Source organism: Coloeus monedula (assembly GCF_965178545.1).
Source record: "Coloeus monedula genome assembly, chromosome: 30".
Classification (NCBI taxonomy): domain Eukaryota; kingdom Metazoa; phylum Chordata; class Aves; order Passeriformes; family Corvidae; genus Coloeus; species Coloeus monedula.
In genome coordinates this window covers 1655296-1676723 of record NC_138810.1, presented here as the reverse complement: position 1 = coordinate 1676723, position 21428 = coordinate 1655296, and the positions used below count along the sequence as shown (strand labels likewise).

At 71.1% G+C, this 21428-nt stretch overlaps 4 protein-coding genes across 6 annotated transcripts; 2 read left to right on the top strand and 2 right to left on the bottom strand.

Annotated features, from left to right (window-relative positions):
* Positions 1–1799: 1799 nt before the first annotated feature.
* On the bottom strand, positions 1800–4332 carry TSFM (Ts translation elongation factor, mitochondrial). 2 transcript variants are annotated; one of them, XM_082299021.1, is made up of 6 exons: positions 4249–4332; positions 3763–3894; positions 3299–3427; positions 3108–3215; positions 2874–2958; positions 1800–2391 (listed from the first exon to the last, which is right to left on the bottom strand). In XM_082299021.1, the coding sequence occupies exons 1-6, from the start codon at positions 4288–4290 to the stop codon at positions 1973–1975; spliced, it is 915 nt and encodes a 304-aa protein (XP_082155147.1). In that variant the 5' UTR covers positions 4291–4332; the 3' UTR covers positions 1800–1972. The 2 variants fall into 2 exon arrangements, with proteins under 2 accessions (XP_082155147.1, XP_082155148.1); XM_082299022.1 differs by lacking the exon at positions 3108–3215.
* Positions 4333–4750: 418 nt separating this feature from the next.
* On the bottom strand, positions 4751–6582 carry EEF1AKMT3 (EEF1A lysine methyltransferase 3; the record flags this gene model as incomplete). Its single annotated transcript, XM_082299049.1, has 3 exons — positions 4751–5226; positions 5620–5731; positions 6301–6582. The coding sequence occupies 3 exons, from the start codon at positions 6580–6582 to the stop codon at positions 4751–4753; spliced, it is 870 nt and encodes a 289-aa protein (XP_082155175.1).
* A 3704-nt stretch (positions 6583–10286) lies between these two features.
* METTL1 (methyltransferase 1, tRNA methylguanosine) lies at positions 10287–12851 on the top strand. 2 transcript variants are annotated; one of them, XM_082298999.1, is made up of 6 exons: positions 10287–10403; positions 10699–10829; positions 10923–11107; positions 11722–11835; positions 12241–12342; positions 12664–12851. In XM_082298999.1, exons 1-6 carry the CDS (start codon positions 10303–10305, stop codon positions 12790–12792), a joined length of 762 nt encoding a protein of 253 aa, XP_082155125.1. In that variant the 5' UTR covers positions 10287–10302; the 3' UTR covers positions 12793–12851. The 2 variants fall into 2 exon arrangements, with proteins under 2 accessions (XP_082155125.1, XP_082155126.1); XM_082299000.1 differs by having other exon boundaries at positions 10297–10403; positions 10715–10829.
* A 1088-nt stretch (positions 12852–13939) lies between these two features.
* On the top strand, positions 13940–19517 carry CYP27B1 (cytochrome P450 family 27 subfamily B member 1; the record flags this gene model as incomplete). The annotated part of the gene is made up of 9 exons (XM_082299048.1): positions 13940–14185; positions 15068–15258; positions 16502–16698; positions 16984–17181; positions 17725–17882; positions 17960–18168; positions 18905–18986; positions 19070–19318; positions 19404–19517. The coding sequence occupies 9 exons, from the start codon at positions 13940–13942 to the stop codon at positions 19515–19517; spliced, it is 1644 nt and encodes a 547-aa protein (XP_082155174.1).
* Positions 19518–21428: the final 1911 nt, after the last annotated feature.

The window sequence follows — 21428 nt, the reverse complement described above, 5'->3', positions numbered from 1 at the left end:
TTTCCTTTAAAAACAAACCCCCAAACCCAAGGAAACCATTTCCTTTGTGGAAAACGGAGGGAAAAGCGGAGGAATTTGGGTGAAATAAGAGGAAATTGGGGTAAAAGAGGAGGAATTTTGCGGTGAAATAGGCGGAATTTATTTTAGGGGAACTAGGAATTTTGGGGAAACCAAAGGAATTTGTATGAAACGGGAAGAATCTGAGGTGAATGAAGCGGAACTGGGATGAAAAAGAAGGAACTGGGGGCTGAAACGGGAAAAATTTGGGGTTCCCTCTAATAAATCCAGGGAGGGAAAAGAGATTCTCCGCCTTATTTAACAAAATTAATTTAAATATAAATATTTAAATATAAATATTTAAAGCAGAAAAGAGACGAGAAGAAAGCCCCGCCCAGGCCACGCCCCTTCCTCATTTGTGGGCGTGGCCACCCAAGCCCCGCCCCCAGCGGAGCGCAGCGCGAGGTAAACACGGTCGGGCCCCGCCCCCTCTCCTCTCGACCAATCAACACCCGGCGCCCGTTTCAAGGCCCCCCTCGGCCACGCCCCCCCCGCGCCCACCATAACAAAATCACGGCGCGCGCCGGCCCCGCCCCTTCCCCGCCCCGGGCCGGGGGCGCCTCGAAACCGCCGCGGCCCCGTTTCCTCCGGTGGGCGCGCGCGGCCCCCCCGCCCCTCCCCCGCCCCTCCCCCCCCCCCCGGGCCGGACGGCGGCGGGAGCGGCAGGTACCGGGGGGGGAGGGGCGGGGCTGAGCCCCTCGGACCGGGGGAGGCGGGGCTGAGCCCCTCGGACCGGGGGGGGGGCGGGGCTGAGCCCCTCGGACCGGGGGAGGCGGTCACGGGAGGGGCCGGGGCTGAGCCCCGAGCTGGCGGCGCGTGTGTCCCCCCCCCCCCGTCCTGTGTCCCCCCTGCGCTGTCACCCCCTCCCGCCGCTCCCGGAAAGGACGGGGGGGGTGCCGGGGTCCCCACACCTCCGCTGTGGGGCTGGGGTGTCCCCCAACACGCCGCCCCCGGGGTGAACGGGCGGTGACAGCGACCCCCGGGAGGAGCCGGGGGTGAAGGGGGGGTGGGAGGGAGGCGTTGGGGGTCTCAGGGTGGGGCTGGGGGGGGGGGGGGGGCTTCGGCGGCCGCAGCCCGGTTCAAGTAATCCAGGATAGGCTGTTCCAGCCCGGCCTGTTCCCGGTTACTTGTCCCGGGAGGCGGCTGGTGACGTCACGGACGGGGGGGGACGGGGACACGGCGGGGGGAGCAGTCCCGTGGGAGGGAGGGGGAACCGGAGCGGCCGCCCTCGGCCACCGGCTGCTCTCGGTGTGCGTCGCCCCCTCACCTTCTTCCCCCCCAACTCCTGCCCCCTCTGTTCCCCCACCACCACCGTCCGCCTGTGCCCCCCTTGTCACCCCCCCCACTCCTGATCCCCCCCAGCCACCTGTCCCCACCTGTCCCCACCTGTCCCCTTGTCCCCTCTGTCCCCTTGTCCCCGCCTGTCCCTCGCCCCTCCCCCTAACTCACCCCCCCCGGCCCTTGGGACCCCCCAGCAGCCACCCAGGGGGCGTCAGGGACGGGATGGGGGCACCCCCCCAGCCCCAAATCCTGGCACCAGCCGTGCCCTCCCGTTCCTCTGCCCCCGCGGTGGGGTGCAGGCTCTTTGGGGTCAGACGGGCCTCTTTTTGTGTCGATTTCCCATTAAAAACCTGCAGCAGAGCGGGGGCTGCTGGGGGAGGTCAGAGGGGGCAGGAGAAGGTTGGAGGGGGCCGGGGGGGGGGTGTTGGGTTCCCCCTTCTCCTCCCAACAGAACACCTGGGCTGGTTCTTCTCCACCTTTATTCAGCCTCATCCCCCCAAATCACCCGGGGGGGGGGCTCACGCTGCCCCCCAGGCTGGCGTGGGAGGGGGAAGACACGGTGTCACAGTGTCACAGGGTGGGTGTGTGTCCCCAGGGGTGCCAGCGAGGGGCTGAACCCCCTGAGCCACGTCCCTCAGGCTGGGGGGGCAGAGGGCTCCTGGGGGGGCTCCTCCCCGCACTGGAAGCGCAGGAAGTCCCAGACCTGGAGCCCGCCCCGCTCCCGCAGGTACCGGCCCAGGGGCACCCCCGGCTCCAGGAGGGAGCCCTGGGCCAGCAGCCGCGTCTCCGTGTCCCCGCCCAGCTCGTCCTCGGGGGTGCCCAGGGCGGTGGGCGCCATTCCCACCACGTGCTGGGCCACCCTGCGCCCCAACTCCTGCAGCTCGGGCGAGGGGGGCTCCGGGCCCGGCCCCCCACAGGCCACCAGCGCCCCGTAGGTGCCCATGGCCACGGGGGGCCCAGGGGGCACCCAGCCGTGAGCGTAGGTGGCCACGAAGCCACCCGGGGCCCGCAGCCACCCGGCCCGGCGCAGCGCCAGGCGCTCGCCCAGCCGGCCTGCGGGGGAGAGGGGGGGTCAGGACCTGCACCCCATAAACGGTACCGAGCCTGGCACCCCCTCACAGAGAGCAGAACCCCCTGAAAGGGTCAGGGACCGCCCTCCCTGCCAGCCCAGAGCTCCCCCAGAAACCACCCCGGGAGTTCTGCCCCGCCCAGTGCCAGGACAGGGCACTGGAGGCACTGGGGGCACTGGGGCTGTCAGGTTTTGGGGGCACTGGGGGTGATACCAGGGCAGCAGCACGTGGCAGGGTGGTCACTTGGCATTACTGGGGGTTGAGGACAAGGGGGCAGACTGGGATGTGCATAGAAAGGGCACTGGGCAGACTGGGAGTGGTGAGACGGACACTGGGCAGAGCGGGATGGGCACGAGATGGGGCATTGAAGGGACTCGGAGGAACACTGGGCATACTGGGAGGGGCACAGGAGGGGCACTGGGCATACTGGGCTGTACTGGGAGAGGCCCTGGGGTCCCCACTCACCCATAGCCAGCGCCAGCTGGTCACTCAGCAGCTCCGCCCCGTCCCCTGCCCGCAGCTGGGCCAGTTCCTCCTCTCGCAGCAGATGCTGGGGGAGGAAGAGGTCAGGGGGGCACCCCAATACCCCTGGCACCCCCAAACCCTCCCCCACCACCCCCAAACACCCCCAAACCCCCCAAAACACCCCAAAGCCCACCTGACAACCCCCTCGACACCCCACCCCTCCAGCACCCCCACCTTGGTGCCCGAGGCCCCCTGGCAGTGCCCCAGGACCCCTCTGGCCGCCATCTCCACCAGCTGCTGGAAGTCAGGGGTCCGTGCCACGAAATCCGTCTCACAGTTCACCTGAGGGGGACACAGGGACGCTGGGGACACAGAGACCCCCCCCCCGGGAAACCCCCGGGGACCCCCCAAGCCCCGTCACTCACCTCCACCATGACGGCGGCCGAGCCCTCGCTCAGGACCCCCACGAGCCCCTCGCGTGCCCGGCGAGCCCCGGGGGCCGCAGCTCGGGCCCAGCCCCGGCGGCGAGACTCGGCCTCGAGCCAGGCCTCGGCCTGGGGGGGCAAACGGGAGGGGCCAGCGTCACCCCAGTGTCCCCCCCGCACTGTCCCTCGGCCTGGGGGACACGGAGGGGCCGCGGGAAGGACACAGACCCGACCCCAACACCGCTGCCCCAAGGACCCCCGGAGTCCCCCCGCCCCCCTCGCCCTGCTCTGCCCCCCCTCCCGGCTCCTCATTCCCCCCCCGCCCCCCCCCGGGTTTTGTGTCCCCCACGCCCCCCAATTCCTGCCGCTGCCCCCCCTCCAGGTCCTCCTCTCTCCCGCCCCTCACCACAAGTGACCCCCCTGGTTCTTCCACGCCCTGCACTTGCCCAAGGCTCCCCCCGCACCTGCCGCAGGTCGCCCCCCGCCCGCTCCAGCGCCTCCCGGCAGCGCATCACCGGCTGCCCCGTCCGCGCCCGCAGCTCCCGCAGATCCCGCAGCGCCGGGGGGGCCGCGCTGAACCAGCGGCCCGGGGGGACCTGCGGGGGGACGGGGGTGTCAGCGGTACCGGCACCCCCAGAGCCGCGGGGGGATCCGGGCCTGAGGAGGGTCCCGGCACAGGGCGGGGTCTGAGGTGTCCCTAGACGGGGATCCCGCTTAGGGGAGTCCCGGTGGGTGCGGAATGGGGGATCCCGGGGTGGCGGATGGGTGCGGGGAGGTCCCGGTTGGCGGGGGGAGCCCGGGGAGTGTCCCGGTACTGGGGGGGGGGGGGGAGGGGGTGGTACCGGAGGGGCGATGGGACAGGCCCAGAGCGGTGGCGGGGGGTGCTCTGGGATGGGGGCAGGGGGTCCCGGGTGGGGGTTGGGCCCGGTGGGGGGGGGGGTCTCGCTCACCCGCGTCGCCCCCCCGAGCGCGCCCAGCGCCGCGCGCTGCATCCCGGCCTGCCCGCGGCGCGCCTCGATGGCGTCACGGCCCCGCGCTACGGGCGCCGGGAAGGGTCAGAGCGCGCGGGCGCGCGATTGGCTGTGCGTCTGTGACGTCAGCGCGGGCGCGACGGAGCCGCGGGATTGACTGGGGGGGTTGGAGGGGGGGGGGAGCGCGACCCCCCCCGCCGGCCTTACAGACCCCCCCTCCTCACGGGCCCCCCCGACCCTCACAGACCCCCCCCGGGGCCCAGAGACCCCCCCCCCCCGGCCTTACCGACCTCCCCTTCCCGGGCCCTTATAGAGCACCCCAGCCCTGGCCCGTCCCCTGCCCACCCTCACGGGCCCCCCCGACCCTCACAGACCCCCCCCCACCTTCTACCACCCCCACAGAGCCCTCCCCATCTCCCCCCAGACTGGACCCCCCCCCAAATCACACACAACCGGCTGACGTGAGGCCCCTGCGGAGCATTTAATCCCCCCCCTCCGGACCCCCCCAGCCCCCCGTGAGGGACCCCAGGATGGGGCGCGCCCCCCTCTCCTGGTCCAGCGGGACCCCCCCTCCGTGCCGCGGGGTCACCGCGTAGATCTCGATGTCCCCGTCCGGCTCCCTCCGCAGCAGCTGCACCCGAAAGAACGGGGGCAACATCTGGCGGAAGAAGCGGGAGGTGCCGGCGTCCCCCCCCCGCAGGCGGGCGCTGAGCAGGGCCTGGGCTGGGGGGGCCACGAGGTGCCGGAGGGTGCCCAGGAGCGGGGCGAAGGCGCGGGGGTCGTACACGATGTCGGAGCCCAGGATGAGGTGGAATTTGGGGGGGAAGCGGCGCTGGTCGCGCCCCCAGCGCAGCGCCCGCACCCGCGGCCCCCCCGCGCCCCCCGGGAAGTTCCGCCGCACGTTGTCCCGCAGCTGCGGCAGCGCCGGCGGACGGTCCGTGAGCGTCACCTCCGCCCCTGCACCGGCAGCGGGGCGGTCAGCGGGGCACGGCTGCGGACACCCTGAGCACCCCCGGAACCCCCATCCCGAAAAACCCCGGGTCAGAGTGAGGGGCACCCCCTCGGAGCCACCGCCCCAAGATCCCATCCCAAAAACCCCGGGTCAGAGTGAGGGGCAGCCCCGCTGGACCTCCCCAAACTCTCCCCGGCGCCACCCCGACCCCAATGAACCTTGAGTCCAAAGGGGGGGGGTTCACCACTCCTGCGCCCCCCCCAGATCCCAATAAACTCGCGGGCTGCTCACGCCGGTTTCCAGTTCTGTACTGGGCAGGGGAATGGGGATCCCCCCCCACCCATGGGTGCCTCCCCCCGCCCATAGATAACCCCCACCCCCATGAGTGCCCCCCGCACCCAGCATGGCAGCGAAGATGCCCACGATGCCGGTCCCGGCCCCCAGCTCCAGAACCCGCCGCCCCGCCAGCTCCAGGTTCTGCTCCCCCAGGAACCGGCACAGGGACAGGGCCTGGGGGGGCACACGGGGGGGACGCAGCCCATGGAGTCCCCCTGAGCCGGGGATCCGTAGGGACACCCCCCAGCGCCCCCCTCACCATCCTCACCGGCCCTCACCCCCCAGCAGCCCCATCTCCTCAGGGTGCCCACCCCCGGTGCCCCGCCAAGGTCCCCCCAAACCCCTCCGGTGTTCCCCGTTCTCTCGAGGTTCTCCCCATCACTCCCGGTGCCCACCGGGATATCACAGCCCCCCCGGGACCCTCCTCACCCCCGCGCTGCCCCCGTTCTCTCGGGGTCCCCCATCCCTCCTGCTACCCCTGCGATGTCGTGTGTGTCTCCCCCGGGATCCCCCGGCCCCCATCACCCCGTGCCCCCCCCGCCATCACTCCCAGTACCCCCGGGATGTCACCTCCCCCCTCCCGGTGTCCCCGATCTCCCCCTACCCCCGGGATCCCCCGGCTTTCCCCATCTCCTGTTGCTCCCCGTTCCCTCGGGTACTCCCCAGAACTCGGTGTCCGCCGGGATGTCACCTACAGCCCTGGCGACCCCGGAACTTCCCCGGTGCCCCCCGGTGCCCCTCACCGCCTCCCAGACGGCCCCGGCGGGCCCGAGGTGCGGCCCGTGGTGCTCCGCGATGCGCAGGACGCGCCCGCACAGCCGGAACCGGCGCCGCTCCGGGAAGAACTCGGCGAAGAGCTCGGGGTCGCGGGGGAACACGGCCCGCAGCGCCGCGGCTCCTTCCTCTTCCTCCTCTTCTTCCTCTTGCTCCTCTTCCTCTTCCTTTTCCTCTTCCTCTTCCCCTTCCCCTCTCTCTTCCTCCTCCCGCCCCCCCCCGCTCCCCACGTGGCTCCCGGGCGCCGCCATCGTGGAAAGGGCGGGGCCGGGCCGAGCCCCCGAACCTGATTGGTCGGTTCTGGATAAGCCACGCCCCCTCCTCCGCCCGTGATGGGGCTCCGCCCACGGCGCCCGCTCGGTCCCGGGGGGGTCCGGTGTCCCCCGGTGTCCCCCAATGTCCCCCAGTGTCCCCTGATGTCCCCCAGTGTCCCCCGATATCCTCCGGTGTCCTCCAGTGTCCCCCAATGTCCCCCAGTGTCGTCCAGTGTTCCCCGGTGTCCCCCAATGTCCCCCAGTGTCCCCCGATATCCTCCGGTGTCTTCCAGTGTCCCCCAGTGTCCCCCAGTGTCCCCTGATATTCTCCGGTGTCCCGTGATATCCCCCAGTGTCCCCCAATGTCCCCCAGTGTCCCCCGATATCCTCCGGTGTCCCCCAGTGTCCCCCAGTGTCCTCCAGTGTCCCCCGATGTCTCCTGATATCCTCCGGTGTCCTCCAGTGTCCTCCAGTGTTCCCCAGTGTCCCCTGATATCCTCCGGTATCCCGTGATATCCCCCAGTGTCCCCCAATGTCCCCCAGTGTCCCCTGATATCCTCCGGTGTCCCCCAATGTCCCCCAGTGTCCTCCGATGTTCCCCGGTGTCCTCCAGTGTCCCCCGATATCCTCCAGTATCCCCCCATGTCCCCCGATGTCCCCCGGTGCCCCCCGATGTCCCCCGATATCCTCCGGTGTCCCCCAATGTCCCCCCGTGTCCCCTCATGTCCCCCGATATCCTCTAGTGTCCCCCAATGTTCCCATGTCCTCCGGTGTCCCCCGGTGTCCCCTGCCCCACCCCCGTGTCCCATCCTATATCCTAGTGTCCCCCTGGTGGGTCCCTGCCGTCCCTTGGCAATGTCCCACCAGTGTCCCCTCACGTCCCTTGGTGTCCCCTGCCATGTGCCACTGTCTCCTCCACCGTCCCAGCGTCTCCCGGTGTCCCCGGTGTCGCCTGCCCCGTGCCCCTGGTGTCTGCAGGTGGCTCCTGATGTCCCCTGCTCCGTTTCTGGTGTCCCCAGTGTTTCTTGCCCATTCCAGTGTCCCCTTTCTCCTCCCCAGCACCCCAGAGCTCGGCCCTGGTGTCCCCTGCCCCATCCCGGTGTCCTCTCTTCCATCCCAGTGTCCCCTGCCCTATCCCACTGGCCCCTCCCCCCATGCCCCTGTCCCCTGCCCTGTCCCCAATGTCCCCAGGCCATCCCTGGTCACCCCTGGTCCCAGCCCCTTTCCTGCCCCATCCCCTGGTGTCCCCTCTCTCCCCATCCCTGTCCCCATCTCACCCCAGGCAGACCCCAGCAGCCCCCCCAGGGGTTCCTCCCAGTGCCACCACCTGTCCCTTCCTGCTCCTGTCACCCATCCACACCAGTGCCACCAGTATCACCGCAGCCCTGGGGCCCTGATGACCCTGATCCCAGTGTCCTCGGTGAGGGTGTCCCTGGCCCTGTGTCCTTGGTCCCTGATGTCCCTGGCCCTGATGTCCCCAGTCCCAGTGTCCCCATCTCCCTGCTGCTACTGGTCCTGTCTGAGTGCTCCCCAGTGCCCCCAGTATTCCCAGTCCCCACAGTCCTTGTGTCCCTGACCCCGGTGAGCTTGGCCTTGGTGTCCCTGGCCCCGTGTCGCTGTCCCTGATGTCCCTGGTCCTGTGTCCCTGTCCTTGGTGCCCCCGGCCCTCGTGTTCCTCATGCGCTTCTCGTCCTTGCTGTCCCCAGCCCAGTGTCCCTCCCCCCGTGTCCCCCTGCCCCAGCCCACCCCGGTGTCCCTGTCCCGGTGTCCCTGCCCGGGGAGGGGGACCCGGTGCCAGCCTTGCTCCCGTTCCAAACCCCACCCCCCCCACCCCCCGTGCCATCCCTACCAGGTCCCAGCGTCCCGCGGTGTCACCCCCTCCAGTGCCATCTCCCCCTCGTGCCCTCCCAGTGCCACCCATGCAGGGCGGCACCGTCCCCGGTGCCACCGGGATCGCCGGGATAACCAGTAACCGGGGGGAGGGGAGGTCAGGGGGTGACCCCGGGGGTCCCTCCCGCGGGGTAATGAACAACTCGCCCCGGGCCACCCCCCCCGGGTCCCCCCGGCCCCGCTCGGGACCCCCCGCGCAGCCGCGTCACCGCCTGCGTCACCGGGTTAATGGTGGCCCTCGTGTCCCCCGGGGGTCAGGGCGCCCTGGGGGGGTCGGGGCGCCCCGGGGCCGTGGGGGGGGGACTGGGGGAGGGGTCGGTCCCTGCGTGTCCCCTCCCCCTGTACCCCGCCCGGGACTCCCCGCCCGGTGCCGCCCGCCCGCGGGCCGTTCCTGGAAGCCCCGAAGGGACGGGACGGGACGGGACGGGACGGGACGGGACGGGACGGGACGGGCGGGTCTGGCCCCACATTGCTCAACCCCCACCGCCCCCCCCCGGCCCTCCCGACACCCCCGGGGCTTTCCAGAAATCGGCCCCGGCTTCCCCGTAAGCGAATTCCCCAAACGGCCCCGAGCGGGAAGAGCCCGCGGAGCGGGGGGGGGGGGGTGGAACTGGGAACACTGGGGGTGCTGGGAGGGACTGGGGGGACTGGGAGGCTGTGGGGGACTGGAGACACTGGGGGGCACTGGGGGAACCTGGGGACTGAGGGCAGTAGGGGGCACCGGGGGAAGTGGGGGGCACTGGGGGAGCTGGAGGGATGGGACGCTGGGGGAACTGGGGGAACTGGAGGGATGGAACGCTGGGGGAACTGGGGGGATGGGACGCTGGGGGAACTGGGGGAACTGGGGGGATGGGACGCTGGCAGGGACTGAGGGACAGTCCCAGGGGAGGCTGTGGGACAGTGGCAGGAGAGGTGGAATAGGGGCACGGGGGAGACTGGGAGCACTGGGGGCACCGAGGGGCTGAGGATTGGGGGGTACTGGAGGTACTGGTGGGACTGGAGGCACTGGGGAGACCGGGGGAACTGGGAGGGCTGTGGGCACTGTGGAAACTGGGAACACAGGAGAGACTGGGAGGACTGGGGGACACGGCAGGGACTGGGAATACCGGCGGCACTGGGGAGCACTGGGGTCACTGGGAGTACTGGAAGCAGTGGGAGCGCCAGGCTGGGTGCTGGGGGAGCACTGGGGGGAAATGGGAGCACTGGAAGGCACTGGGGGCACTGGGAGCACTGGAGGACTTCTAGGGGAGGCACTGGGGGGCACTGGGAGTACTGGGAGAGGCACTGGGGGGCACTGGGAGCACTGGGGGAGGTGCTGGGGGGCATTGAGAGCACTGGGAGGGGCACTGGGGGAAGCACTGGGGGGCGCTGGGAGCACTGGGAGCGCTGGGAGGGGCCCTGGGAGCACTGGGGGACGTGCTGGGAGCACTGGAGGGGCACTGGGAGCACTGGAGGGGCACTGGGGGGCACTGGAGGGGCACTGGGGGGCACAGGGGGGCACTGGAGGGGCACTGGGAGCACTGGAGGGGCACTGGGGGGGCACTGGGGGGGCACTGGGAGCACTGGAGGGGCACAGGGGGGCACTGGAGGGGCACTGGGAGCACTGGAGGGGCACAGGGGGGCACTGGAGGGGCACTGGGAGCACTGGAGGGGCACTGGGGGGCACTGGAGGGGCACTGGGGGGCACTGGGAGCGGCACTGGGCCGACAGGGGGCGCTCTGAGCTCGGTGGGGGGAGGGGAAGGCTCGCCCCGCAGGCAGGCTGCGTGTGACGTCACAGCCCCGCGCCGCGCGGTGACGTCACAGCCTCGCGCCGCACGCTGCTGCCATGGCGGCGGCCGAGGAGGAGGAGGCCGCGGTTCCGCCGCAGAAGCGCTTCTACCGACAGCGCGCGCACTCCAACCCGCTGGCCGACCACACCCTGCGGTAGTGAGTGCGGGGACCCCCGGGAGCCGCCCGGGACTCGCCTGATACCCGCCCGGAACCCCCTCCCCGGTACCACCCGGGCCGGGATCCGGCACCGCCCCGCGCCCCCGTCGAGACCCCCGGGACCCCCAGCATGGAACCCGGCCGCCCCCAGGAACACCCGGGCTGGATCCCCCTCGCTCCCCATCCCCTCCCGGTCACTCCGCCCCTCCCTTCCCCCCCGCCCTTGTGTCCCCCCCGGTGCCCCCGGTGCCCCCGCTCCGGTTGCCAGGCAGTAACCGCCCCGCGCTGCCCGCAGCCCCTCCCGCCCTCAGGACATGGACTGGGCCTCGCTGTTCCCGACCTTTTTTCCGCCCGACGCCCCCCCCGGGACCCCCCCGGCCCGCGTGGAGTTCGCAGACGTGGGGTGCGGCTACGGGGGGCTGCTGGGTGAGCACGGGGGGCTTGGGGAGGGCACCGGGCGGGGGCAGCGGGTGGGCCGGGGGTGCCGGGGGGGTCTCTCTGACCGCGCTGCCCCCGCAGTGACGCTGGCGGAGCGGTTCCCGCAGACGCTGTCGCTGGGGCTGGAGCTGCGGGGGAAGGTGGCCGCGTTCACCCGCGCACGGATCCGGGCGCTGCGGGCGGCGCAGCCCGGCCGCTTCGGCAACGTGGCCTGCGTGAGGGGCAACGCCATGAAACACCTGCCCCACTTCTTCCGCAGGGCACAGGTGGGACCCCGAGACTCCCCCACCCCCGCCCTAAAAACCCACAACACCCCCCCCCCCCCCCCACCAGCACCCGTGGAAATTTCTATGTCCTCTGAACCTGCCCCGAGACCCCCAAAACCCAGGGACCTCTCTGGGACTCCCCAAAACCCACCCCCCCCCCCCCAATACCCCCAGAAACTTCCATGTTGTCTGAACCCCCTCTGAGACCCCCCCAAAACCCTTGGGAAGCCCTGGAACACCTGCCCTGCTTCTACCACAGGGCCCAGTTGAGACCCCTGGGACCCCCCAAAATGCCTCAACCACCTACTGAGCATCCCCTCCCCGGGGACACCCCTTAGCCCCCAGGACCCCTCTGGGACCCCCCAGCACTCCACAGCATCCCTGGGGACCCTCAGGACCCCCCTCCAGCACCCCCAGGACCCCCCAGCATCTCTGGGGACCCTCAGGACCCCCCTCCAGCCCCCCCAGGACAGCTCCCCCCCCCCTGCACATCCTGGCTGCTTTCCCATGGGACCCCCCCCAGGCCCCAACCTGCGCTCCCCACATGGGGTCTGGGAGGGTCGGTGCCAGTGGGGTGCTGACCCCCCTTGCCCCCCCCCCCATTGCCCCCCCAGCTCTCCAAGCTGTTTTTCCTGTTTCCTGACCCCCATTTCAAGCGCACGAAGCACAAGTGGAGAATCATCAGCCCCGCCATGCTGGCGGAGTACGGCTACGTGCTGCGCCCCGGGGTGAGTCCCCGAACCCCCAGGGGTCCCCGAAACTTCCTGACACCCCCCCCCCCCCCAGAACCCCCTGACACCCTCAGGGCTCCTCCCCAAGCCCCCATGTCCCCACACTGCTGGTAGAGTGCAGCCCCTGGGGAAGGCCCCTGTCTCCCCCTGGGGGTTCCCAATTCCCCCTGACCCCCTCCCAATTCCCCCTGACCCCCCCCAATTCCCCCTGACCCTCCCCAATGCCCTCAGGGATCCCCAAAATCCCCCGGGATCCTCTGGGATTGTTGGGGAGGAGGGGGGGGGGTCCAGCCCTTCTGGGAGTGAGGGGGGGGGTTTGGGGTGTCCCTGATTTTGGAATCCCCCAGAGCCCGGTGTACCCGGAGGGGGGTTGGGGTGTCACGGTGTTTTTGGGGTGCCCAGGGCCTGGTGTACACGGTGACAGATGTGCCCGAGCTGCACCAGTGGATGCTGCAGCATTTTGGGGAGCACCCCCTGTTTGAGCCCCTGCCCCCTGCCCAGCTGGTGAGAGCAACTGGGGGGCACTGGGGCAACTGGGGGGCGCTGGGGGCTGGTGAAGGGGGCACTGGGGGGTGTCGAGGACACTGTGATTGACTGGGGGGAACTGGGGGAGCACTGGGGGGGGGCAACTGGGGGCACAGGAGTGTATGGGGGGGCACTGGGGGTCAATGGGCGACTGACTGGGGGTTGCGGGGTGGCACTGGGGCACAAGGGGAGATCACACAGGGGTCACTGGAGGAGCCACCTGGGGCTCACTGAGGAGGTCTCTGGTGTCCCCGCGGTGTCCCCGGTGTCACCGGCATCCCCGTCCCCCGCCCCATGCAGGCCGCGGACCCGCTGGTGCCGCTGCTGCCGTCGGTGACCGAGGAGGGACAAAGGGCCCGGCGCGCCGGGCGCCCGCCCTGCTCCGCCGTGTTCCGCCGCCGCCCCGACCCCCCCCCGGCGGGGCCCTGACCTGCGGGGGGGGGGCCGGACCCCTCCCGTCACAGCCCCGTTTTGTAATAAAGCCACAAAGCGTCCCCGAGCCTGCTCAGTGTCCCGCAGACCCCTGCCCGAGGAGGGGGGTGTCACCCGCCCCTCCCCCAGCCCGCGGACACTGCCGGGAATTGCCCCTTCCACCCCAAAAATGCGGAGGGTGGGGCCGGTTCCTGCCTCAGTTTCCCCATCGCAGAAAACCCCCCGGGGGGGTGGGGGACGCGGTGACATCCCGGCGCACAGCCGGGGCTTTCCAGCGGCTCTTTTCCGGTGCTGCAAGGCGGAAATTCCCGGGAATCCGGTGCTGGGGCGGGGGGGCAGCCCTGTGTCCCCCCCCGTACCCCACAACGGGAGCTGGCATGGGACCAACCCCTCCCCCGGGACTGGGAACGCTGGTGGAACTGGGAGTGGGGCACACGGGGCTGCTGCGTGTCCCCCTTCCCGGGCACTGTCCCCTTCCGCCGTGGGGACAAGCACCCCCCGACCCCTCCCAAAATATCCCCCCGCCCAGTTTGGGGGTGCCGGGTCCGTGTGTGACCGGGGGTGGTTCTGGGGGGGCCGCGTCCGTGTGTCCCCAGGGGGGTTTGGGGGTGTAAGGTCCGTGTATCCCCGGGGGGTTTTTGGGGGGTCCGTGTGTCCCCGGGGGAGTTTGGGGGGCTCGGGGCCGTTCGCGCCCCCGGTTCCGCCCTCTCGTGCGCGCGCCCTGGGCCCCGCCCCCACCGCGCGCTGATTGGTCCGAGGATCCCGCTATGCAAATCAACCCGCGGGGGGCGGGAGGGGCTCCGTGCTAGGGGGCGTGGCTTAGCGCAAGGGGGGGCGTGGTCTGGCTCCCGGTTTGGCGCTGTGGGGCGGGGCTAATGCCGGGGGGGCGTGGCTCCGGTGGAGGGGGCGTGGCCTTGCCGGGCGCACGTGGGCGCTATAAATGCCCGGCCCGGGGCCCCCCCCGCAGTCGAGGCTCGGCCTCGCTCCCCCCCCCCGATTTCCACCGGGTCCCCCTGAGTCCTCCGAGTCCTCCGGTGCCGCCCGTGGCCCCCCGGGCACTTTCCCCCACTCTCCCGCCTCCCCTGGTGTCACCGCTGCCCTCCCTCCGTGCCCCCGGTGCCGCTCGAGCCCCCGGTGACTCGCCATGGCCCCCAGCCTGCGCCTGCCCGCCCGGGCCGCCCTGCTGTCCCAGTCCCTGCCCGAGCCGAGGGTCCCCCGGGGTCCCCCAATCCCCCCTGATGCCTCTCTACCGCCCCGCACCCCAAACCCCCGCGGCCCCCCGGAGTCCTCCCGCCCCCGGGGCTTGGCCGAGATGCCGGGGCCGAGCTCCGCCGCCTTCATCTTCGAGCTGCTGTGCCGAGGAGGGGTGCGGAGGCTGCATGAGATGCAGGTAAATGGGGCTGGGGGCACCGGGAACCCCGGGGTCTCTGACCTGGGGCTTGGAGGGAGTAGGGGAACCCTGATCCCTCCGCTCTGGAGCCTGGGTGGGGGCCATCAGGATCCTGGTCCCGCTGTCCTGGGGTATGGGGGAGATGGGGGGGGACACATCTGTCACAGTCCCGGCTTGGAGGGGACAGCGCGTACCTCAGTGCCACCACCCCGAGTCTTGGAGGGGACTGGAGGAACCGTGGTCCCCCCACCTGGGGGCGCGGAGGGGAGGGGGGAGGGACACTGATCTTTGTCCCCGGGGCTGGGTGGGGTTGGGAGACCTCAAACTGGTCCCCAGGACTCGTGGGGGATGGTACCGAGACCCCGATCTGGTCCGCGGGGCTGGGCAGGGGCGAGACCAGCCCGGGCTCGGTGGGTGCTGGGACCTGGCGGGGCGGGGGGAAGCAGCGGCACCGGGGACGGGGCCACCCCCAGGTGGACAGTGGCGCCCAAGACCAGGTCACCCTCGGGGGGTCACAGCAGGTCTGGGACCACGGGGACGCCGGGACCTCCCCCTGAGCTGCAGCTGCTCCTGTCGCATCCCCTGCGGCAGCGGGTACCGGCCGCCTCCCCCCGCGGTGCGACCCCCGGTGACCCCGATCCCCCCTTAGCCCAGCCTGGGTGCTGGTCCCAGTTCAGGACAGGGTGGGGGGCTGTTTGGGCTGGTCTGACCCCCTGTGTTCCCCACGAAGACAGCCCGGTGCCGGTTCGGGCCGGCGTGACCCCCCCGTGTCCCCGCAGGTTCACGGGCGGTGCCGGTTCGGACCGGTGTGACCCCCCCGTGTCCTCCCGGTTCCTGCCCGGTCCCGGCTCGCTCCGGTGTGACCCCCGCGTGTCCCCGCAGGTTCACGGGCGGTGCCGGTTCGGGCCGCTCTGGAAGGCCCGGTTCGGGCCGGTGCTCACGGTGCACGTGGCCGACCCCGCGCTCGTGGCTCAGGTGCTGCGGCAGGAGGGGCCCGAGCCCAGCCGCGCCCTGAGCTGCCCCTGGAAGGAGCACCGGAGCCTCCGGGGGGTCCCGGGGGGGCTCCTCACCCTGTGAGTGCACGGAGGGGTCACTCGTGTGGGGGCTGATCCTGAGGGGACCGGGGGCCGCCCGGGGGTCCGGGTGTTGCCCACGGGGGGCTCCTCGTGGGGGCTCGGGGGTTGCCCAGGGGGGTCTTTGGGCGGGGGTTGGGGTTTGGAGCCTTGGCGTGGGGGGCTGCATGTGGGATTTGGGGGTGGGGGGGGGTCACACGAGGGGCCGTGTCACGAGTGGGAGGGGGCCGCACCCCAGGGCTCCCCCTGAGCTGGGGGTGTCGGTACCCCCAGGGGCCCTGGCTCCCCCCACGCCCGTTCCGGGAAGGGCCCGTGGGGTGCGGGGGGGCCCGGGGTGACTCAGGCGTGATTCAGCCCCCCCCTACCCCTCCTCCTGCCCCCCCTGCCCCCCACACCCCCACGCAGGATGTGAGTAACTGCCCGGGGGGAGCCCGGCCCCGCGTGGGCAGGGGGAGGGACCCCAAACCCCTGCCCAGCCCCCACCGTGGGCACGGGGACCCGGTGGCTCTCACAGGTGCCCCTGATCACACCTGGGGGGGGCCCTGGCACTGCCCCGTGGGGGAACCATGTCCCTTTTGTCCCACCTGTGTCCCCTGTGTCCCCCCATGTCCGGCCTGTGCCCCCCATGTGCCCATTCCCCGCCCCTCATTTCCCCCGTGCCCATCCCCCCCCCCATGTCCCCGTGTCCCCATTCAAGTCTCCGGTACCCCCCGTGTCCCTGTCCCTCACCCTGTGCGTGTGCCTGACCCCCGCCCGTGTCCTGGCATCCCCCGTGTCCTCTTCCCCCACCCGTCACCCCCGTCCCCCATGTCCCTGTCCCTCCCCGTGTCCTTGTCCACCCTGTTTCTGCTTGTCCCCGCATGCCCTGTCCGCCGTGTCCCTGCCATGTCCCTGTCCTTCGCCCACGTCCCCATGTCCCTGTCCCCCACCTGTGTCCCCTGTGTCCCCCCGGCTCCCCATATCACCCGCGTCCCCATCCATGTCCCAATGTCCCTGTTCCCCCTCTTCCCATGTGTTCCCATGTCCCCACGGTCCCTCCATGCCCGGTGTCACCTCTGCCCCCATCCCCCCCCCCCATCCTCTGTCCTCCATCCATCTTTGTCCCTCTGTCCCCCGTGTCCCCCGTCCCTGTTCCCCACACACGTCCTCACGTCCTCCCCATGTCCCCACCCCGTGCCGTGTCCCTTGTCCCCCGTGCCCCTCCTGTCCCCGCGCCCCCCGTGACGCGTGTCCCCGTCCCCAGGGAGGGCGAGGCGTGGCGGGGGTCGCGGCGGGTGCTGGCGCGGGGGCTGCTGAGCCCGGGGGCGGCCAAGGCCTTCGCGGGGCCCGTGGCCACTGCGGTGGCCGAGCTGGTGGCGCGGCTGCAGCGGCTGCGGCGGCAGCACCCGCAGGGGATCATCCCCGACATCGGCATCGAGTTCAACCGCTTCGGCCTCGAGGGTGAGAGGGGACCCCAGAGGGGGATGGGGCACCCCAAAGGGCTGTGACCCCCACAGGGACCCCCCGCACCCCCCCAAGGGACACTCCAGGGCTCCCCAGGTCCCCCACCAGGACTCCCCGTGTCCCCCAAGTCTCCAGGGCACCTTCTGTCCCCCAGTGTCCCCAGGGACTCTGGGATCCCCCCTCAGTGTCCCCAGGGTTCCCAGTGTCCCCACGTCCGCCCATCCCCAGTGTTCCCCCCATCACCGATGTCCCCACGTCCCAAACGTCCCCCGTGCCCCACAGCCATCTCCTGGGTGCTGTTCTCCTCCCGCCTGGGCTGCCTGGAGGACACCGGCGAGGCCACCGAGGGTGTGATCCGGAGCGTGGGGGAGGTGCTGGCACTGACGCTGGTGACAATGGCACTGCCCCGTCCCCTCCTGCGCCTCAACCCTGCGCCCTGGGACGCCTTCTGCCGTGCCTGGGACCAGCTCTTCGCCTTCGGTGAGGGGACAGGAGGGGCAGGGGCATGCGAGGACATCCCATGGCTGTGCCTGGGAGCAGCTCTTCACCTTCGGTGAGGGGACACGGGGACAGGGAGGACAGGGGGTCACGGGGGACACCATGAGGACGTCTCACGGGGATACCAGGACATCATACCCTGCACATCATACGCACACAGGGACATCCTGCAGGGATACGGGGATGTCCCGTGGCCACGGTGCCACTGCTGCTCACTTGGGGCACACGGGGACACAGGGAGCGATCACAGGGACATGGGGGCGTCCCAGGGCATTGGTGACGCACACATTCACCTTTGGTGAGGGGACACTGCAGGGACACGAGGACATCCCGTGTGGGTCACCCCGTGGGGTCACAGGGATGTCCCATGACCATGGTGACAGTCCCACGCCATCATCCTCCGCAGCCAAGGGACACATTGGTGGGACGTGGCTGTGGTGACACGGACAGGGCGTTGTCCCCACCCAAGGGACTCGGGGACAATGCATGGCCACGGTGGCACTGACGGGGTGTTGTTGTCCCCAGCCAAGGGACACGTGGACCGGCGCGTGGCCGCGGTGGCTGCGCAGGGGCCGCTGGCCAAGGGGGACACGTGTGTCACCGACCTGCTGGCCCGGGAGCGCGTCCCTATCAGCAGCATCTACGGCAACATCTCCGAGCTGCTGCTGGCCGGGGTGGACACGGTGAGGGGGGTGACACTGGGGTGTCCCTGTTGTCACCGTGGGTCCCACTGATGCCACCGTGTCCCCTGCGTGCCCAGGTTGCCAGCACGCTGGCCTGGAGCCTGTACGAGCTGGCGCGGAACCCGGGGGCACAGGCGGCCCTGCACCGCGAGCTGGTGGCGGCCACGGCCACCAACGGTGCCACCAACAGTGACGGTGCCACCACCGACAGTGCCACTGCTGCTGCCACCGCCACCGCGCTGGGACGGCTGCCGCTGCTACGCGCTGTGGTGAAGGAGACCCTCAGGTGACAGGGACATGGGGGTGGGGACATGGGACAGGGGACCAGGGACAGGGGACCAGGGACGATGAGGAGACATGGGAAGGATATGGGAATGGGGACACGGGACAGGGGGAGAGGGATTGGGATGTGGGGACGGGAAGGGGACAGGAGCACAGAGATGGGTACAGGGATGGAGACGGGAACGGGGACACAGACAGGACATGGGGACAGGTGGGCAGGGGTGAGGGACACCGGGTTGGGAATGGGAACAGGGATGGGATAAGGATGGGGACAGAGACAGGACAGGGATGGGGATGGAGATAGGAGGAGTCTGGGGATAAAACAGGGACAGGAATGGGACAGAGATGGGGACAAGGAGGACGATGGGAATGAGGATGAGGGTGAAGACCAGGACGGGGCAGGGATGAGGATGGGGACATGGAAGGGATGAAAACGAGGATGGGGACATGGAAGGGATGAAAACGAGGATGGGGATGAAGGTGGGGACCAGGATGGGGATGAAGAAAGAGGTCAGGGGTGGGGATGAAGATGTGGATGAAGGGGGGGACAGGATGGGGGCAGGGGTGGGAAGGAGGACGGGGACAAGGAAAAGATGAGGATGAGGATTGGATGAAGGTGGGAATGGGAATGGGCACGAAGAGTGGGGCCAGGGGTGGGGATGAAGGGGGGGACAGGATGGGGGCAGGGGTGGGGAGGAGGACGAGGACAGGGAGGTGACACCCCGGTGTCCTCCCCGCAGGCTGTACCCGGTCATCCCGGCCAACGCCCGCGTTGTCCCCGACCGCGACATCCGCGTCGGCAACTACCTGCTGCCACGCCAGGTGAGCTGGGGGGACACCCCACACCCCAGCTGTGTCCCTGAGGTGTCCCCAGGGTGTCCCTGCTGACCCCCATGTCCCTGCAGACCCTCATCACCCTCTGCCACTATGCCACGTCCCGCGACAGCCGCTTCTTCCCAGTGCCCAACGCCTTCCGTCCGGAGCGCTGGCTGCGCCACAGGGACACCGGTGACACGCCCGGGGACCCTGGGGACAGTCCTGGGCACCCCCCTGGCACCGGGCACCCCTTTGCCTCTCTGCCCTTCGGCCTCGGCCCGCGCAGCTGCGTCGGGCGCCGCTTGGCCGAGCTGCAGCTGCACATGGCGCTGGCGCAGGTGGGTGTCCCCGCGTCCCCACGGTGTCCCCATCGCGTCCCCACGGTGTCCCCATCGCGTCGCTCACCCGTCCCTGCTCCCCCAGATCCTGCTGCGGTTCGAGGTGCAGCCGGAGCCCGAGGGGGGCCACGTGCGCCCCATGACCCGCACCCTGCTCGCCCCCGCCGCCCCCATCGGCCTGCGCTTCCTCGAGCGGTGACACCGGGGACGCCAAGGACACTGAGGACACCGGAGGCTTCGGAGGCATGAGGACACCGGGGACACCAGGGACGGCGGGGAGACCTTGACCCCGGTGGTGACTTCACCACCAGCGATGATGACACTGACCCCTTGGTGTGGTGGCCTTGGTGGCCTTGACTTCAGCGGTGGCTTTGACACCGCAGTGTCCCCAATGTCACCACAGCCCTGACCCTGTGGTGACCCTGACTGTGGCCTTGACCCCACAGTGACACTGACCTCGGCAGTAGCCCCAACCCCATGGTGGCCCTGACCCTGTGGTGATATCAAGCCCAAGGTGTCCCCAACCCCAAGGTAACCCCAACCCTGGGTGGTGGCCGTGACTCCTTGGTGGCCCTGACCCCACGGTGTCCCCAGCCCTGCCGTGTCCTCCCCATCCCATACCCCCCGGGATTTGGGGGTTATTTATTGGCCAATAAAGAGATTTTGGTGCTGCTGGAGCTCCTGTCCCACCCCCCGTGACTCAACCCCCAGGCTGGGGATGGGGGGGACCCGCCCCGACCTGCCCAGGTGCGCCCGGGGGTGACGTGGCCCCGCAGGGGGGTGGGGGGAGCACAGCCCCCTCCCCACGGTGAGGGGGGGTGCCCTGAGAGCCCCCTGGGGGGGGAGGGGCCACGGCCCGAGCAGGGCTGCAGTGCCAAATGGACCCCCGGGACCCCCACGATGCCCAGGATGGGGTGATGGGTGACCCCCCCCCCCCCCCCCCGGGGCGTGTCGGGGGAACCCCCGGTGCCCGGTGGGGTTTAACCCAGTCGGTGCCACCCACGGGGGGGGGGGGGGAGGGGGGGCAATGTCCCGGGGGGGTGGGGCTGACGTCAGCACCGGGGACTCTGGACCCTCGTGGGGACCCTGGGGCAGCCGAGCGTGGTGACCCCCCCGTCCCCCGTGCCCCTCCCCCAGGTGACAGCGGGAGCAGGTGAGCAGCAGCAGGAGGAGGAGGAGGAGGGGAGGTTCCCTCGGTCGGGACAATCGCGACAGGGCTCACCTGGGCACCCCCAAAGGCCGCTGTCACCTGGGCAGGGTGGTGGAACCGGGGACGGACCCGATGCGGGGCGGGGGGCGAACCGGGGGGCAAACAGGGCGGGGGGGGGGGGCAGGTGAGGGTGGGGCCCATCCCGGAGCCGCCCCCGAGCCCCCGGGAACCACAGGGGGGGGGGGAGGGGACCGGAGTGACCTCAGGTGAGGAACCTTCTGGAACCGGACCGGTGAGTGCCGGGGGGGACATGGGGACGTTGGAGACCCCTGAGCCGGGGGAGGGGCGGGGCGAGAGGGGAGGGGGCCGTGGCCATCAGGTGGGGGGGGGAGGTGGTCCTGCCTCCTGGGCCCCCCCCCCGCCCCGCTGCTCCCGCCACGGCCGCGGGTTCGAGCCCGGCCGGGGCGCTGCCCCTCCCCCCCAGTCCCGGGGGTTCCCGGGGGGTCCCCTCGCCCCTCCCCCCGCCCCGCCCCTCCCCCCCGGCCCTTCCGCCCGCCCCTCCCGCCTGTTCCGGCGCCCCCGCCCCTCCCCCCTGCCCCGCGCGCCGCCCGGTGAGTTCCGGGGTCCCCCCGGCGCGCGCGGGACCCCCCCAACTTTGGCACCCCTCCCCCTCCAACCCCGGGAGGGCCCCCGCGGGTCGGGGGGCACGGGCAGCGCCCAGGGGTCGCGGGGGGCTGAGGGTGGCTGGTTTGGGGGGGGCTGGGGGGGTCCCAGTGGTTGTGCGGCGTTGGGGGGGGTCGGGGAGCGCTGGTTTGGGGGTGCAGGGTTGGGGGGGGGTCGGGTCTGACCTGTGCTGGGCACCGGAGAGAGCTGGGGACTTTGGGGTGAGGGGAGGGCACCGGGTGGGCACCGAGGAGAGATGGGGGATTTGGGATGCAGGGCTGGGGGCCGTGGGGTGCT